General features: G+C 33.2%; 1 protein-coding gene across 1 annotated transcript in view; it reads left to right on the top strand.

Annotated features, from left to right (window-relative positions):
- SOHLH2 (spermatogenesis and oogenesis specific basic helix-loop-helix 2) overlaps positions 1 to 17933 on the top strand; it is a 54110-nt gene extending 36177 nt beyond the window's left edge. The window contains exons 10-11 of the mRNA XM_074216026.1: positions 12744 to 13003; positions 15141 to 17933. Of these exons, the coding sequence (XP_074072127.1) occupies positions 12744 to 13003; positions 15141 to 15161 (281 nt within the window). The 3' untranslated portion in view covers positions 15162 to 17933. The remainder of the gene's footprint in view (positions 1 to 12743; positions 13004 to 15140) is intronic.
- Positions 17934 to 18185: the final 252 nt, after the last annotated feature.

Raw genomic sequence — 18185 nt, forward strand, 5'->3', positions numbered from 1 at the left:
TTGTACTCAAGAGAAAGACTTCAGATTTTTACAAAATGAATTTCATCTTATTAAGTTCATTCCAATACTCTAGTGGGCAGAATCTAGCTTGTCAGAATGCTTTTAATTCTAACTCTTTTATCCAGTATGTTAGCTAAATCTCCCATATTCATGTCATATGTAAATTTGATGAGCGTGCCATTCATGCCTTTATCTTCATCATTGATGAAAATGTTAAACAGCTCAGAGCCAAAAACAGATCCTTAAGGGTATTCCACTAGAGATTTTTTTTTTGCCATGCTGACTTTGAACCATCAATAACTATTCTTTGATATCAGCCATCCAACAAGTTCTGAAGCCATCTGATTTTATTCTACTTTAATTAATATCTCTGCATCTTTTCCCCAAGATTAGAATGAGAACTTTAGCCACACCTTTACTTAAATCATGGTAAATTATGTTTACAACATCTCTTTCATTTACAATTTTTTGCAAAAAAAGGAAATGAGGTTAGTTGTATGATGGATTCTTGATGAGGCTAAGCTGGCTCTTTGAAAGTATAGCTTCCTTTTTCAATGTGCTCATCTCTTTAATGATCCATTCTCAATTTTCTCAGGTATTGAAGTCATTCTCATTCACCCAAGTTTACAGACTTGTTTCTCTTCCCTTTTTTTTGAAAATCAGAAAAACATTTAGCTTTTGATGCCTTTCTTTTTTCAAGGATCTCTCAGATGTCCTTGATTGTCACTAAGCAATCACACCTGCTAGTTCTTTTTGAAGGTGATGATGTACTTCATCAGGACCAGGTAGTTCATTGGGAAAAGCTCCCTTTACAGTCTTCTCTTGGATATCAACTCTGGATTAGGCATGTTTGTTCTGTCATCTCTGGTACAGGAATTATTATTCTTGACAAGGAATACAGAAACAAAGCATCTCTGTGCCATTAGTTATTTTATCCACCCTGTATTATTTTTTTCTTTGATCCTTTTTTTCTCTTAATCTTTAAAAAAATAAACTTTTGTTGTTCTTAGTTTTATTAAGATTCCTAAAGCCATTTTAATAGACACATAGCTCACTCACATTCATCTTTAGCCATCTAACCTTGATTCCATACATTACTTTTCAGAATCTGAATAAGTTTTTCAGTTAGTTCCCTATGTATACATAAGCCTTTTCAAACAACAGCCATCTTTCTTCCTCATCAAAATTGTTTCCTTTTGTGTTTTCAGAATATCATTCTTAAGTATCTCCCATCCTTTCTGGACAAATTTACATTGGATTTTGCCTCTCTTTCTTCTAGACCCTATGAAGTCTAGTTTTCCAAAATCTGGGGTACATTTTCAACAATACCTAGATTTCCTTTCCATTTCCATCAAGAATTCTAAGGAAAGTCACTTCTCCCCAAAGTATGCATTATGTACCCAATTCCTTTCTGTTAATGAGATGATTTCTCATTCAGAAATTGACTCAGAAATAAAATTTCCTTGCTTCCTTCAGCTCTTGAAACATCACTAAGGCAGGTCAAGAAGTTACTAACTGCTCTTCTCTAATCAGAAAGGGAGTTATACCACATCTTTGGATAATTCAAATCCCCCATCACTACCATACCTCATCTTGTTTCATAATAATAATACTAGTCAATATTTTTATAATATATAAGGTTTGCCAGACCCAAAGTTAGACAGAGTTGGATAGCAGTCAAAATTAAGATAGATGCTTACAGCAATCCTGGGAGGTAGGTACTCTTATTGTCACTCCCATTTTACATATGGGGAAACTGAGGCAAACAGATAAAGTGACTTGTCCATGGTCATATAGCTACTGAGTGCCTCTGGTCACACTTGAACGTAGATCTTTTGGATTCTTGGCATTCTATATGCACCGTGTCCTCTAGGCACCTATGTTTATGTTTTAAAGATTCTACTCAATTCTACTCCTTTCATCTGAAATGCTTGTAAGTTCTCTAAAGTGTGATTTCCTCTGTAAAATTAATACTCAATATACCTTGGAGAGTAAGTCAATCTTGGTCATAATGTCTTTCATTTTGCCTTTTAGGATATCATGTTTCAAGATTACTTATTTTCCTTAGTTGCTTATCTCCTACATTGTGCATTTCTCCTACATTTGTCCTTTTTATGGACAAAAGGACCCTATTTTTCTTTGAATTAAAATGCTTTATGTTCTTAAGAGACGTTATTTAAATGGTTGAAAAAATTGAAAAAAATAATTTATCTACTGGATGTTATCTGACTCTGATGATGTTTGAGTTTTTTTTTTTCCTGAAATGATTAAATCAGATAAACAGAAGTATGTTACAAACTTAAGTCCAGTGTTGTGGTTTCTTATATCTTTTACCTAATTCTACAACTGTATTTTCTTATACATAGATTTTGAAACTTTTCTCTCCATAATAGTTTTATTTTGTGTTCTATCCTTTACATGTTACTCTTGAATCATATAAAGTTGCTTGAAAGCCTCAAACATTGAACTTGATGAGATTCAAGGAAGTGTTTCAGAATTAACTTTTTGAAAATATGTGTCAGATAATCTTTAAAAAATCAGTTTTCTTGTGCAAATTATCAATATTTGTGTTTCAAGTGAGAAATTAATAGAAAACATTACTCATATTTCATAATTAGTAATGTTCAAAGAACATCAGACAGATTTGTGTGATTTGCGTAACAGAATTTATTTACAATAGATCACTAGTAGTCAGCATGGATTCTTTATGTCAGACTGCCTTCCTTCTTTCCTTTCCTTCTTCCTTCCTTACTTTTTTTTTCCTTTCTGTCTCTTTCCTGGATTGGTAAAGAAAGGAATTTCCACAGATAGATATCAGGGTTTCTGAATTTTGGCAAGTCATTTCTAAAAGTGTCTCATAATATCCTTCTAGTCAAGATGGAAATATAAAACTATGATAATAATACAGTTGGAGACTTAACACTGAATGATTATGAACTTAGACTTCATTAATGGAAGTATGCTTCAGAAGTAAAGATTATTTGCATATTATGTTTTGCCTTGATCAAAACATATTTAGATTGCCATATTCAGTTTTGGGTGTCACTTTTTAAGGAAGATTTTAAACCATAGCATATTTGGAACAGAACAATCAAAATGAAAAGAGATTCATAACACTGTCAAACAATGACATGGTAGGACATTAAGTGCAGTATATTTAGAAGAGAATAACTAGAATGGGGAAGAATCTCAAAACGATGTCAAACAATGACAGTTAAAGAAGCTAATGATGTTTAACCTGAAGAAGAGAAAATAAGGAGAGAATTTTGGAAAGGTTTCATGGAAGAGAGGCTAAATTTGTTCTTTTTAACTCTTGACAAGCAGACCAGAAATCAAAGTATAGGAAACTACATTGAGACTACTTAGAGCTCATCATAGTTGCCTAAAAATAGAAATAATTACCCCCCAGAGGTAATGAGATCTCTGCCTTCAAAAGGAGACTAGATGTCCATTTGTTGTGTTGCTACATTAATGGAGATGTATGCTTTAATTTGGGGTTGAAATAGATTATTTTTAGATTTTAACATTTTTTTGGAATTCAAAATTCTATTTTTTTAAATATTATAATAATTTGTTCACTACTGATGCAAAATTGACCCTCCTCAGGTCATGTTTAAATAAATTTCCTTTAGAGTTGCTTCTTGTTCAGTCAATGTTTGGTTTTTCCATCCAAGATGGTAGAACAGGTAGACAGTATGTGCAAAATGTCTAGTAACTGTATTCTTTGCAAGGTAATAAAAATGGCAACCACTGTTTGTACTGGGGCTTTGAAAGGATTCTTATTGCCAGACAAAGCCTCTTGGACAAGCTAGTACCATGTGGCCAGAAAAGGCAGGATGACCACTATAATTAAACCCAGTCTCACTCAACAGTTCCAGGTGAATAAACCCTTAACAAGGCAAGCAGGCATATTGCCATGAGAGTGACTAGCAAGTGCAACAGAAATATTAAACTTATCTCAGAAATGTTTAAACAAATACATGAATAATGAAAAAAGTAAACTGGAGATCCTAAGGCAAGAAGATTCGACCTCAAATGGGACAAATGACTAAGAAACTGTGTTCTTTGTTCAAAAAGAATCATTTGTTAAATGTTTTATCATGCAGATAACTTTTGAGTAAGCCTTGGACTAGAAGCTTTGGACTAGAACCTTCCAGCTCTTAAATTTTGTGACTGATTCTGAGAATAGATTTTTCAGAGATGAAGGGATAGTTAAATAGCATATATTAATAAGATATGTGAGAATATTTACAAATCAAAAGGAGTATAATATAGTAAACTGCATTTAAATGAAGATGAGTTTAATGATGGGAAAACATAGGACCAGTAGTATTGTTGAAGTAATGTGCTATAGACTAGTTGGACAAAAGGAAATAGTTGAGAAATAAATGAAACAAATCATAAACAAATTGTATATAGTTAAGATGACTTATTGATTGAAATTCTAATTGCTGGAACTCTACAATGCCACCGATACCGATGAATTCTTCATTTGCCTTAGTGATAATGACTTATTTAAAGAGAGAGAGCATGGCATAGTAGCTGACTGACTGTTCTTAGAGGGAGGAAATCCTGCTTGCATTTACTTTTCCAGGGACTTTTCTGTAAGACTTACAAATAGATTGCTGACTGGTATTGATAGAGAAAAATTCCCATCAAAGTATAAGCAATTATTAAGAACTCTGCAAGACAATGGGGATAAAAAGTAAAATAAAATAGACTTAAAGGAATTTATGCAGTACAAAAAATAGAATATATAAGTATAGATTTGTGTGTGTGTATATATATATATATATATATATATACACACATTAAAAACATACACAAAAACACAAAATAGACTGATTTTAATTTTGGAAATGGAAGGACTCTAGCAGGTAGGAGATAAGGAAAGCCCTTCACATAGAAGAAGATGAAGTGAATTGAAGAAAATTAAGGATTTGAAGAAGTACAAATGAGCATGGACTGCATTTCAAGTGTGGAGGACAGACATTGCAAAAAAAAAAAGACATAAAGTGGATTTGAGGACCGATAAGGACAGTTTGATTGGATCATAGAGTGTCCAAAAAAAATGAAGTTATAAAGCTGGAAATGTAGGTTGGGGCTGAATTGTGAAGGGTGTTAAATGTCAAAGGAATTTGTTATTAACCCTAGATGTAATATGTAGTCCCTAGATTTTATCGAATGGAAGAATTATATATGGTCAGAACTGTGCTTTAGAAAAATCATTTTGGCAGCTATGTGGAAGACAGATTGGAGTGGGAAAGACCTGAGATTGGAAGAAATATGCAAGAAATATAAAGGTCTAAATTAGGGTGGTAACCAAATGAATCAGAAGACAAGGTTTGAATATAAAAGATATTTGAAGGTAAAAATGACAAGACATGAGTGAAGATAGAGAGAGGCAGAGATATAAGGAGTTCCCTGTACTGATGAAATTACAGATTTCTAAAACAAGGATTCTAGCTGAAGTAGAAATTATGAAAATCTAGTAGACACAACCATTTCATCTTAGAATTTGTGATAGGAAATGAAAGGAAAATATAGGTATAGTCTTATATGCACTGTAAATTAGGGGAGAGTAGCTTTCAGAGATCAAATAAAGAATAGATAATATCTCATGATGTAAAATTCAGTAGCAGAAGTTGGTCCATCAGGGATGGGAAGCTCCTAAGAATAAAATTCTAACTATATCACATCCATGTGGAAGAAAAAAGGTACAATTTAAAGAGAATGATATAGCTACATAAGGAAATCATCATTTTTAAAAGGCATAAATGGAAGAATAGGTAAAAGAATGAATATAAGAGCATGTCATAACATCTGATAAGACCAGTGTTAGGACACACTATATTAAGATTCAGATCCATTTCTAAGTAGACAAGAGGTCAGAGGATGTGAACAAATTTTTCAACACAAAAAAAATCACCTCCTTAAGATTGTTTAAAATCACTAATAATAAGAGAAAATGGAAATGTAAGCAATCCTGAATTATTGTTGAACAGTATAAGCTAATGAAGATATTAAAATAGGAGAAAACTCATTGTTAAAAGGTCTGTGAGAAAATAATATATTCATTAACTTCAGATGGAATTGTGAGTTTCCTTAAGTGTTCTGGAAAGTAATTTGGAATTATGTAAAAAATTATTAAATTTTTCATTAACTTTGACCCAGAGATCCCATTACTGGGACTATATATCATGAGCAAGAAAAAGACTTATGTGTGTTCACAGAAACATTTTTTTAAAAGAGGCAAAATATATACTCTTGGGGAATGGATGAATAAACTAGAATTATATGAATGTAATATTGTTTAAAGTGATGATGAATGAAGAGAACCAAACCAAAAGCATGATACATCCTATAACTTTAACCATGTAAATAAAGTTATCATGAAGAGAAAACAGATCCTGGTCAAATGCGATGGTCAATATTGATACTTTCATCACAAAAGTTGAAGGAGAGTCATTCTGTTGATAATAATTGGTCGGGTCGGGGGACAGAAGAATATACTTTTAAAGGGGGGGGTAATTTGAGTATTGGAAGTATTCATTCTCAAAATAAAATATATCATTTTATTAAACATAAATAAAATTATCAGGAATTTTATACTCAAACTCTTTCAAGGCTAGTGATCAATACCAAGAACAACAGAAAATAAGTTTTAGCTGTATTGGGACCAACAGGAGGATCAAAGAAGAAATAGAACTGCTTCTTGATGTAGATGGGACAGTGATAATGGATGAGAGTGAGAGAGCCCAAATACACAATTCTTCTGCTAAAGATAATGATCCTTGGATATGAAGAATAGCACAAAAATAGTTGAAAATTAAATTCCAAAATAAATAAGATGGCAGGAGACCACCCAACTACTCACTGTGTTTACCCCCGCCACCTCCAGACAAATAATATGGGGTGATTCATTGAGTATGATTGTTGAAGTTCTGTTAGTTACCTTCCAAAAAGCAGGGAGAGCGAGAGAGATGCCATAAGACTAGGGAAGGACTAATAATGTTCCCATTTTGAAAACTGGAACTTCCTCAAAAAAAGGGAGTCATTTGTCCTCTTCAGTTTATAGATCAGTGAGCTTAACTTTGATTCCTGAGCTAAAGGGTAATGCCAGCATAAACTTGACAATAGGACAACTCCTGTAAAATGTCCCAAAGAATCTCACCTTGATTCACTGTTCAACATTTTTTATCAGTGATTGAATTCAGCTAATGACACAAAAAACACTTTGATAGGCTAAAATGAATCAAATCTAAACAAATTAAATTTAATGGGGATAAGCACAAATGTTCTACATTTGGGTTGAAAGAGTCAGCTGTGAAAATATAGTATGGACAGCACATGCAAGACAACCATCTATATAAAAAAGATTTTATATAAATGGTATGAATCAATGATGTTAAATGGCAGCTATAAAAATATAAATTCTATCTTAAGCTGGACTAATAAGAATAGCTTTCAGTGTTAAAAGATAAGATAGTCCAGCTACACTTTATCCTGGTCAGATGACATGTCATTTTATGAAGGACATTAATCAAGCCAATACCCATTTAGAGGAGGATAACTGGGATAGTGAGGGAACTGAAAACTTTATGAAAGGAGAGAAAGTTGAAGGAACAGGGGTTCCTTCCTTATTAAAAATTTGCTGAGTTAAACTAAGTGAATATACCTTTTGATGGAGAATTCTGTAGGTTAATTATTCACATATTTTAGCAAAACCTTTCCCAAACTCACCTATCTTTTTGAAAAAAGATAGAACAATGAGTGTGGTTTTTGAAATTGGTATTCAAATAATTGAGACAAAGGTTAGTGCCAGAGTCAGCTTGACAATGAAGAACCCTTGTAAAATGTCTCAAAGAATTTGTCGAGGAGCCTTCAGGGATAAATGAAAACCCTCTTGAACTATTCATAGGGTTACCATGGAGTAGAATAATTAAACTTGTCCTAAATGATCATTGGGAGAAGAACTAGAGGTAGTTGTTGGAATTTGTAAAAAGGCAGATTTAGGCTAACAGTAAAGGAAAGCTTCTACATAATCTGACCTGCCCAAAAGGATCATGATATATTTCAAAAGATGGTGACTTACTCGTCACTAGAAGTTTTTAATCAGAGATTGTGTGATCACTTACCAGGGATCTTGTCACATGGAAGTCCAGCCTTTTAGCTCTTCTGGGTCACATTGCCCAACAAAAACTTATCAAGGGCTGCATATAGAATTTAATATTTATGACTACCTGACTTACCAATGATATAATAAAATGTAGTAATGACACATGAATTATTTGGAGAGCCTTATGTGACCTGCAGGTTGTAGATTGGCCACACCTGTGAGAGAATTCCTGTTTAGCTTTATATTTGAATAGACCACTGAGATCCTAGATTATCCACAGCCTTCATTGTTCTCTGCCTTTGAGAATGTGAAAAAGGTCCAAAGATGTAGAGGTTTAAGCTCCTCTCTTCATTCTTCCTGTAATGTCATCTCAAGTTTAATTTTCAGGTATGCATCAATATAAATGAACATTCATTATCATTCAACCCTAATAGAAGCCCTACAAAAGTCAATGCAAGTATCTTCCCTCAGATTCCAAGATTTTGAGAGGTCAATTGTTTTCACTTGGGTCCCACACTTATGAAATAGAGTTCCTTAAGGGTGTATGTGTTGCTTCGAATTATAGAGTTTTGATAGAGTCACAGAGACTTTCTAGTTAAATCAATGCCCCAAAGTCCATCTATAGTATCCCTGAAAGAGATTTGAAGCCAAAAGACTTGGGTTCTAAATGTGGCCTATTAAGTACTCTGACTCAATCATCGCTTGACCACTTTTTTCTTTATCTGAAAAATGATCATCAGACAAGATAATCTCTCTAAGATCAGTAAAACTCTAGCCAAGTCACTTTTCCTCTTTAAGTTTCAATTTGATCAGTTATAAAATAAGGAATGGGACTTACATGATCTCTGTTGTCCCTTCAGACTTTGATATTCTCTGAAATCACTCTCTGCCAGGGTTCCTAATGGACTATTAATTACAAATCCAGTGACCTTTTCTCCATTTTCATCTTTCTCAACCACTCTGCAGCATCTGATGCATTGACTACTTCTCATCCTGTATATACTCTCTTCTCTGGATTTTTATAAGCACCATTTGTTCTTTTTTCTCCTCCTTCTTGTCTGATTCTTTATTCTTAGTTTCCATTTCTGGTTCATCATTCATATACCTCCTACTTGTGGATACACTCCAAGGCTCTGACTTGTGCCCTCTTCTCTATAAATACCCTTAGTGACTATATCAGCTTGTATGGCTTTAATTATAATATATCTGAAAATAATTCTCAAGTCTATACATATAGTCCTATTCTCTGGTTAGAGCTGCTGTTACCCATTTTCATCTTCTAATTAGACATCTTAAATTGAACATTGGACTCAAATACAACATGTTCGAAATAGAGAACTCATTATTTTTTGAACTTCTTTATTTCTGAGGACATCATGCTTCTTCCAGTCATTAAGAACTGTAACCATGGGGGCAGCTAGGTGGCACAGTGGATAAAGCACCAGCCCTAGAACCAGGAGGACCTGAGTTCAAGTCCAGCCTCAGACACTTAATAATTGCTTTAGCTGTGTGATCCTAGGCAAGTCACTTAACAATATTTATTGCCTTAAAAAATTTTTAAAAATTTTTACATGAACTGTAACTATGTTATCCTCAACTCTTTATCATCTCTCCCCCCAAAAAAAGAATCCAGTCAGTTGCTAAATCTTGATGTTTCTACTTTCACATCTTTTCTCACTTCTATTTCTTTCTCTCTATTCACCTGGCCAACATCCTAGTTCTGGCCCCTTCTCACTAATGTTTTTAGGTTCCTGTAATAACTGAATTGGTCTCCCTACCTCACATTTCTCCCCTCCCCCTACAATTCCACCTTCAAAATAATTGCCAAAAATTATTTTCCTGCAGTTTACGTATGAACATGTCACTCCTTTAGTCAATATTCTTAAATGGCTTCCTTTTGTCTTTGGGGTCAATTAACAAGCAAGTTATGTAGTTATTGTGGTTCAGCCACAGTGCTAGGTACTAAGGACCAAGTACAAGAAAGGAAACAATCCCTAACTCACTAGGGTTGAATATAAACTCTTGACTCTTGAAGTCCTTTACTACCTCTAAGAAACTTATATTTCTTTTGTAAATATTTTTTTTTATTTTTCCAAGTATATGAAAAAATAGTTTTCACCATTCATCTTTTTTTCTATATTTTTGAGTTCTACATTTTTCTATCCTCCTTTTCCCCTCTTCCCATGGAAGCAAACATTCTGATACAGGTTGTACATATATAATCATGTTTAACATATTTACATATAAGTCATGTTTGACAGAAGAAATAGAACTAAGAAAACATTTAAAAGAAAGAAAAATATAAAAGTTTTAGAAAGGGAATATAGAATGCTTTGTGCTGCATTCAGACTTCATAGTTTTTTTTTTTTGCCTGAATTATAGAGAAGTCGTTTTGATCTTCAATAACAAAGGTCAAGATCTGACCAAACATTTTCTATCACAAGTCTTTTAGATTTGTCCTCAACCACTGAACTGCTGAGAAGAAATGAGTCCATCAGAGTTGATCATGTCACAATATTGCTGTTAATATGTTCAGTATTCTCCTAATTATGCTCCCTTCACTCAGCATCAGTTCATACTTTTCTTCAGTCTGCATGTTCATGATGTCTTACAGAACAATAGTACTCCATCACATTCATATACCATAATTTGTTCAATCATTCCTCAAGTGATGAGCATCTCCTCAGTTTCTAATTCTTTGCCACCATAAAAAGAGCTGCTATGAATATTTTTGTACACATAGGTCTTTTCCCCTTTATTATGATCTCTTTGAGATACATATCTAGTCATGGTATTGTTGGATCAAAGGGTATATGCAGTTTTATTGCCCTTTGGGTATAGTTGCAAATTGTTCTCCAGAAAGGTTGGATCCATTCACAACTCCAATAGTGAAATAATGTCCCACTCTGAAACCTATATTTCTAACTTTCTTATACAGCTTATACTTCTCTTCCAGTACTTTATGGGACAGTCAAACTGGACCTCTTGCTGTTCCTCATGACCTTCCATCTCCTATTACCCTATCTATGCACAGTCTGTTTCTTATATCTGGAATGCCCTTCTTCCTCACCTCCCCTACTCAGAATTCCTTGTTTTCTTTAAAACTCAGTTCAAGACTACATTCCATGAAAAGCTATCCCTTGTAATACTTTGTATTCTTTTTTTGTCTTTTGTTCTATGTTTTTACATAGGCCATTAGCATGTAAGATCCTTAAGAACTTTAAGGGACCTTTTGATTCTTTTTTCTTCAGGGCCAAACACACAGTAAATGCTTCATAAATTCTTCTTTGTTTTTGCAAATAAATAGTTTTCTAGTCTTTGAATACTTAAAAAGTAGAGAAAATTCATCATTCCATGGATGCAGTCCATTGCATTTTGGTATAACATTAATTGGAAGCGTTTCCTGATGCCTCATAATTTTTACCCATTAGTTGTTGCAGACTCTGGTTGAACTGCCCCAGTCTCTAGATCTTTTTGTATTATGACTCTTTTTATTCATTGTCAGCTGCCCTCAGTTCCACATGAATCTAGGTACATTAGTTCTAGAGCTGGTTAGTGCTTTTTCCTTCTATTTCAACTATTCCTTTGTAAAAACTAATGATTAAAAAAATGTTGAACATAACAGCTTTGGGTTATTCCATTATAAACCTCTCTTTAGATTACTATCCATTCATTTAAATCATTTTAAAAACTTCTACTTTTTCTCCATCATCAAAGTAAATTGTAATGCTGCTGCCAAAGTTCCACTAATTGAGAGCTTTCCATTACTTTTTTTTAGTTTTGGTTTTTTATTTTTTTTAGCAAGACAATGGGGTTCAGAGGCTTGCCCAAGGCCACACAGCTAGGTAATTAAGTGTCTGAAGTTGGATTTGAACTCAGGTACTCCTGACTCCAGGGCTGGTACTTTATCCACTGTACCACTTAGCCACCCCTCTTTCCATTACTTTTGAAATAGCTTTTACTTTACCTCTTTTTCTGCTGAACTTTGAAAAAATCTGCTATTTTAAATTCAAAGGCACAACTTTGTACTATGCTCAGTATTTCCTTCCTTATCTGACTTAAAGTTGAATATTATATAGTTGCAGCTTCCCAAGTTTCAGATCATTTGTCCTTCATTCTGCAGCTCCAGTTAGCTGATTAGAATCAAGACTACAATAGCAGTAATACAATGACTTGCTCTAATTTCTGAAATACAAACTATCAACAAGACTATTTCAGGAATTTTTAAGAAATTCTCCGAAGAGTTGAAATCTCCCATCACAACAATATCCTTCCTCCATGGCATGTTGAACTGTTTCAGGAGCTTATTTATCATCCATTTCCCACTATGGACTTGATTATCTGTACCATAGCATTTCTTTTTCTTTCCTTTAATCCTTATTTAAATTCAGGTTTCCCTCCTAATGGTCATAAGATGTCTACAGATGTAGAGAGATCTGCTACTTTGCTACTTTGATTCTCTAATACTGTGTAGAATTTTAAATAGTACCAGTATTTGAATGTACCTATAGAACAAATGTAAGGCTTAATATAAAGAAAATAGAATTAAAGAATAATTCTTTTAAATATGAAAGATCAAAGTTTTAGTTGTTTATATTAACTTTTTTTTTCTTTTCTATTAAAGGTCATTCTAGCTCCACTTCACAAAATCCTCCTGGTGATATGTATAAGATTATTCCAACTGAAATGCTTTCTCTTAATTCTTTACATACTGATCAGTCAGTCAGATATTTTGCCAAAGTTGTTCCTTCTTACGAAGCTACTACCTTAACAAACCAGAGCTTTTCAATCAATTTTTCATCTGTTTTGCCAAAACTCTCAAGTTTTCCTCACTACTACAGCTCTGCTTTGAGTCAGACCTGTCCACCACAACACAAATGCCTGGTAAGTCTTTTGGTTGTGGCTTCATTATTAATTAGAGAAATAAGCTAGATTTGACTCTTCCTAGTTTGCCAGTAGATGTCCCATAATAAAAGGTTACATATATACGCAATATAGTTCTCTATGTCTCATAATATACTTTCTTTGATTGAAATATATTAAGCAGGGGGCAGCTAGGTGGCTCAATGAATTAGAGCACTGGCCCTGGAGTCAGGAGTACCTGAGTTCAAATCTGGCCTCAGACACTTAATAATTACTTAGCTGTGTGGCCTTGTTGGGCAAGCCACTTAACCCCATGCCTTGCAAAAACCTAAAAATAAATAAGTAAACAAACAAATAAATAAATAAAATAAAGAAATATATTAAGCAATTATGTGATGGAAATTTGAAGTAAATATTAGGAAACCACTTCAGAGAACCTGAAACTAGCTTTTGGTCACATGGTTAGTGTCAAAGCCAGAGCTCAAAATCAAATGGTTTTATTATAAGGTTGATGCTCTTTATACTACATCATGATTTTTCTTTGCATTTTTAATTATCACAAAAGTTACACTGTGGAACAATGGATGGACTGCCTTCCAAATTTGTTTAAGCTAAACTACCTAATTAATCACTCAACCTTAGTTTTGTAAAATGAAGATTGCATTAATAACTTCTAATACCCTTTCTAGCCCAGAATCTGTCAAATGATAGAAAATCAAGGCAAATAGTCTTTGTATTAAAATAAATAAGGCAATATGAAATAATGAATTAAGCAATGGATTTTTGAAATTCAAGAATAGTGGATCTAAATATGTTGGGTCATATGGGCTTGAACCTGCCAGTTTTTGTGATTAGATGGGGAAGAGTAAGTTTTTCCTTCAGTTACTTCTATATTCTCTCAAGGAATCCTGCTTAATCACAGCACCATTACAATGATGCTGCATTTCCCTTTCATTAACAAACTTGTCTAATTCTCCTCTTTCCATTTTGGCTACCAATAACATTTCTACCACATTCTAACTTGGGTTTCCTTTCCCTAATCAAGACTAATCAAATTCTAGACTAAAAAAGGAATGATTTATTCCAATATCATCAAAATAGAAAATAAACTCAAAGAGGTTAATTAACTCACCCCCATTTATACAATTAAAAGTGACAGGACTGGGACACAAACTTAGGTCTTCTGACTCTTTACTCTAATGTTCTTTCCATCATATCACAATAATTTCTAATCCTTTAGGAGCTGAAAAGACTCTGCACAATCATCAGATTACTAATCAATTATCTGAGTAAAAGGAGAATATTTTCCAGGATAACTGCTCTAATGTTTGAGGAAGACTCAAAGTTGGCTATCCTGTACAAATAAAGAAATCTCATATCTTTAATTTAACCAAGATATTGCTTAATTAAGAGAATAAGGGAAAATCTTACAAAAATTGTAAAGTCTTTGCAAAATAGGCTATAACATATTGGATCAAAAATGTTGCTAAATGGTACTAAGAATGCAAAAAGTTGCTAATAAACAAACTATGATTAATGAATGTCAATATGAAAGACAGTGTATTATAGTAGAAAAAATTACTGTAGTCAGAGGACCTGGGTCAAATAATAGCTCTGTTATTTCCCAAACCCTCAATCTTAGTAAATCCGTTTGCCTATCTGAGCTTCAGTTTCTCTATTTGTAAAATGGGGAGAGAGAGATGTACTTCTTGAATCAAATTATGAAATGTAGTTTTAAAAAATTAAGTTATGAAAATGTAACTGTGAAAAAATGTAGTTAGTATAGTTGTGGGGAAAAAAACAAACTTTGTATTCATTAGTAATGTGAACTATTCATTATGCCTCCTTTCATTGATACACTGTAAATGCTTCGTTATCAAAGACAATCATTTTTCTAAGAATGCATCAAAATAATTATATTTTGAATTGTAATTTTTATATTTATCTTTGATATCACTAAATAATATATTTTTAAAATGAAATACACTTTGTATTCTATGAATTTCAGGGTGTGGGTAGAGGTGTGTGTGTGTGTGTGTGTGTGTGTGTGTGTGAAGGAGAGAGAGAGAGAGAGAGAGAGAGAGAGAGAGAGAGAGAGAGAGAGAGAGAGAGAAGTAGAATCACAAGACTTAAATGATTTTATTTTTCCTTTCTGCAGCACCAGTCCTGGGCATGTTAAGGGAGCCTTCCTGAACTCCTTCAGTAAGCATGGGTTAGTTTAATAACAGCCTTTTCAACAATTCATGAGAAACAGCCCAAATAGCATTCCTGAAATTAACAACTAAGAACTGGAATCTGAAAGATTTGGATTGTATGACTCTTGGAAAGATCGTAGTGCTTCACAGACCAGAAGATAATTATAGAAGTGTGCTTGTTGCATCTTTTCCCTACTCCTCTTCAGATACCTTAACTTCTCACTATGGTATGCCTCATCCAAACAACTCCAAGATACCTGAAAAAAATGGTGGCCAGTGCTTAACTAAGCCATAGGTCTTTAAAAAAAGAAAAAAGATAGAAGAAAAATTTAATTGATTAGAGAGGGAATTACAGAAATTCAAAAGCTATGTAGACTTGAAATTATTGATGAGGTTCTAGGAATGGTACCATGGATAGCTGGAGCACTGGCAACCTAGGATTATTGAACATAAACACTGTTTAAATTGCACCATGCATCATTATTTCTTATAAGATAAGGCAAGATAAGATGCCTTATATCTGACCTTAAAAGAGTCCTTCTACTTCTAACATTATGATACAATTAGTGCAATGTAGAGCATTCAATTTGGCTAAGCAATATGTGAAAAACCTGTGATTGTCTTGGAATGGCATACTTTCATATCTTGTTGAAAATCAGTGTAATTTGTGTGTATCTGAAATACCATGGCACTAGTTTTTCTAGATTTAGCAATTCAGAGACTCTTTCTAACCTCAAATAAGATATTAATTGGGAAATATATTTCTTTCATCTTTGACTATAATTTCAAATGTGTTCATTTTTGTTATTTTTGTATTTTGTTATACCTTATGTGAAATGATAGCTAAGTGGTAAATGTCTCTTTCTCATGCTTATACCAAAGCTCAGTGCTGCTTTGATTTTCTCTGTTTTTTTGTCTAGTTCCCCTAAATTCAAATGTTGAAATGAAGAAGTTGAAAAGAATTTGCTTTTAATTTTACTGAAGTATTTCTATTTGTAGTATGTGGTATACTTGTTATTGCTAAAGAAAATATTTAGTTTGAACTCTTTACTAAAATAATCTAGCTTTTCTAGTGAATAAGGATCTCCTTCATTATGAAGCACTATAGAGTAAATTTATTTTACTAGCTTTTCATTTAAGAAATATAAAAAAAGATTTTAAAAATTGCCTAATTTTAATATTTATGTTATATAACTTTTCTTGGAGAAAATTTAAAAATATGGAATCAACAAACATCTGAAAAATGATGTATGCTTATCGAGAAAATAGATTCCCCCCCAAACATGTGAAGTTTATTGATGAGTACAAAAATAACTCTGCAATATATATTCAGTCCTGAAAGCCATCAACTTTCAGAATGAAGTGTTGTGGCTTTTCAGAGAAATTTTGTTGGTATATCCTACCCCTGATTCCTGGTTCCAGACATGTAACAGTGGATGGCATGGCACTTCTTGCTGTTAAATATTTTGGGGAGTTTTATTTCTCTTCAGAGTGGGCCAAAGTGAAGACCCAAGGTTAAAACTTCCATGAACAGGAAAAACATAACCAAAATGTGACTTCTTTGAGCTCCCAATATGCCTCCTGCTCTCTTGTCCCCATGTATCTCTACAGCAGTTCTTAATGGAAAAAGATTACACCTACTCAATATCCCAGCTCTAATTCAACAAGCTAGAGTCGTTACACTGAACCTTAATGGTGTGTACACATTATTTTGTCATACTGGGATTTCAATATAATGAATTCTACTGCTCCAAGCTAAAAATATCATCCCAGCAAATAGGCCTGTAAACCTCTAGTCATAAGGCAATGTTTTTGAATAAAATAAAAAAGTTGTTATTAAACAATTTGCTTTAAAAAATAAAAAATTGTGTGATGATCTTACCTAAAAAAGAAAGCAGAGCTGTAGTGTATAGGATCTATTTTATTTCTGCATGTAACTATTGATTTATCTCAATACTAAACTTGGACCAGAGTTATCTGGTAGAAAAAGGAAACAGTTTCTATTCATTCTGTCTTCAACTTTTCAGATTGTTGTCTGATATGGTGGCTATATATGTCTATATAATGGAACCAGGTTATATTACTTATATTCTTTGCAATTTATGAAACTTTTGACTAGGATACTTACCCCATTCTTTCTCTTCTAGGTATCAATTTTGAGGTGTGTCATATGCATGATGTTAACTATAATAACCATTTTCTGCATTAGTGTTGGAATAAAAGTTTAATAATATTTTATTTGTTTTTTATTATTATGAGGAACAGCAAGTATATGGACTGAGAAAAGTGTTCACTGTACTAACTTGTATTTACCAGCATGTCTTTGTAGTAAGATTATTTTTAAAGCAATGTTATAAAAGTGCTGTGAAAATATTTCCCATATACCTGACTTTAGACATCTTATAAAACATGGGAAATAATCCATTTTGTATGCTTAGCATTTGAGTTTTTAGCAGGTTTTTTTTTGTAGTCTTGGTCAGGCGGGTGGGGGGAATGGTATGGTAAAGAAATAGGATGATGGACGTTCATCAGAACAACATGAAGGTCATTTATCATTTAGTCATCAAGATTTGTTGTATGTTAAAAAAATTATTAATTAGATGTTATAGAGAATATAAATGAGTAAAAGCACAATTCCTTTTCTCAGGAAATTTACAATCTACTAGAGGAAATAATGCAAGTAAAGTCAAGTGTGACTTCCAAAAATCATCTAGTGTTGAGATATGAGGAAAAATACTTGATTTAGGGTCAATGTTTGTGGTTTAAATAAAAATTCTGTTATTTCAACATATGTAATCTTGGGTAATTAAATAAACTTCCATTGGCCTCAGTTTCCTCACCCCTCAGATTAGCAGATTGGCTTGGAATGATCACTAAGTTTCTTCTAGTTCTTGATCTTATATTAGAGTAAAATGATGGAAGTATAGTGTCCTGAAGGAGAGATGATGGTATTTCTACTCTTATAAGACCATGTCTGGAAGATTTGCAGTTCTGGGCACTACATCTTA

This window comes from Macrotis lagotis, chromosome 1 (assembly GCF_037893015.1).
Source record: "Macrotis lagotis isolate mMagLag1 chromosome 1, bilby.v1.9.chrom.fasta, whole genome shotgun sequence".
NCBI lineage: Eukaryota > Metazoa > Chordata > Mammalia > Peramelemorphia > Peramelidae > Macrotis > Macrotis lagotis.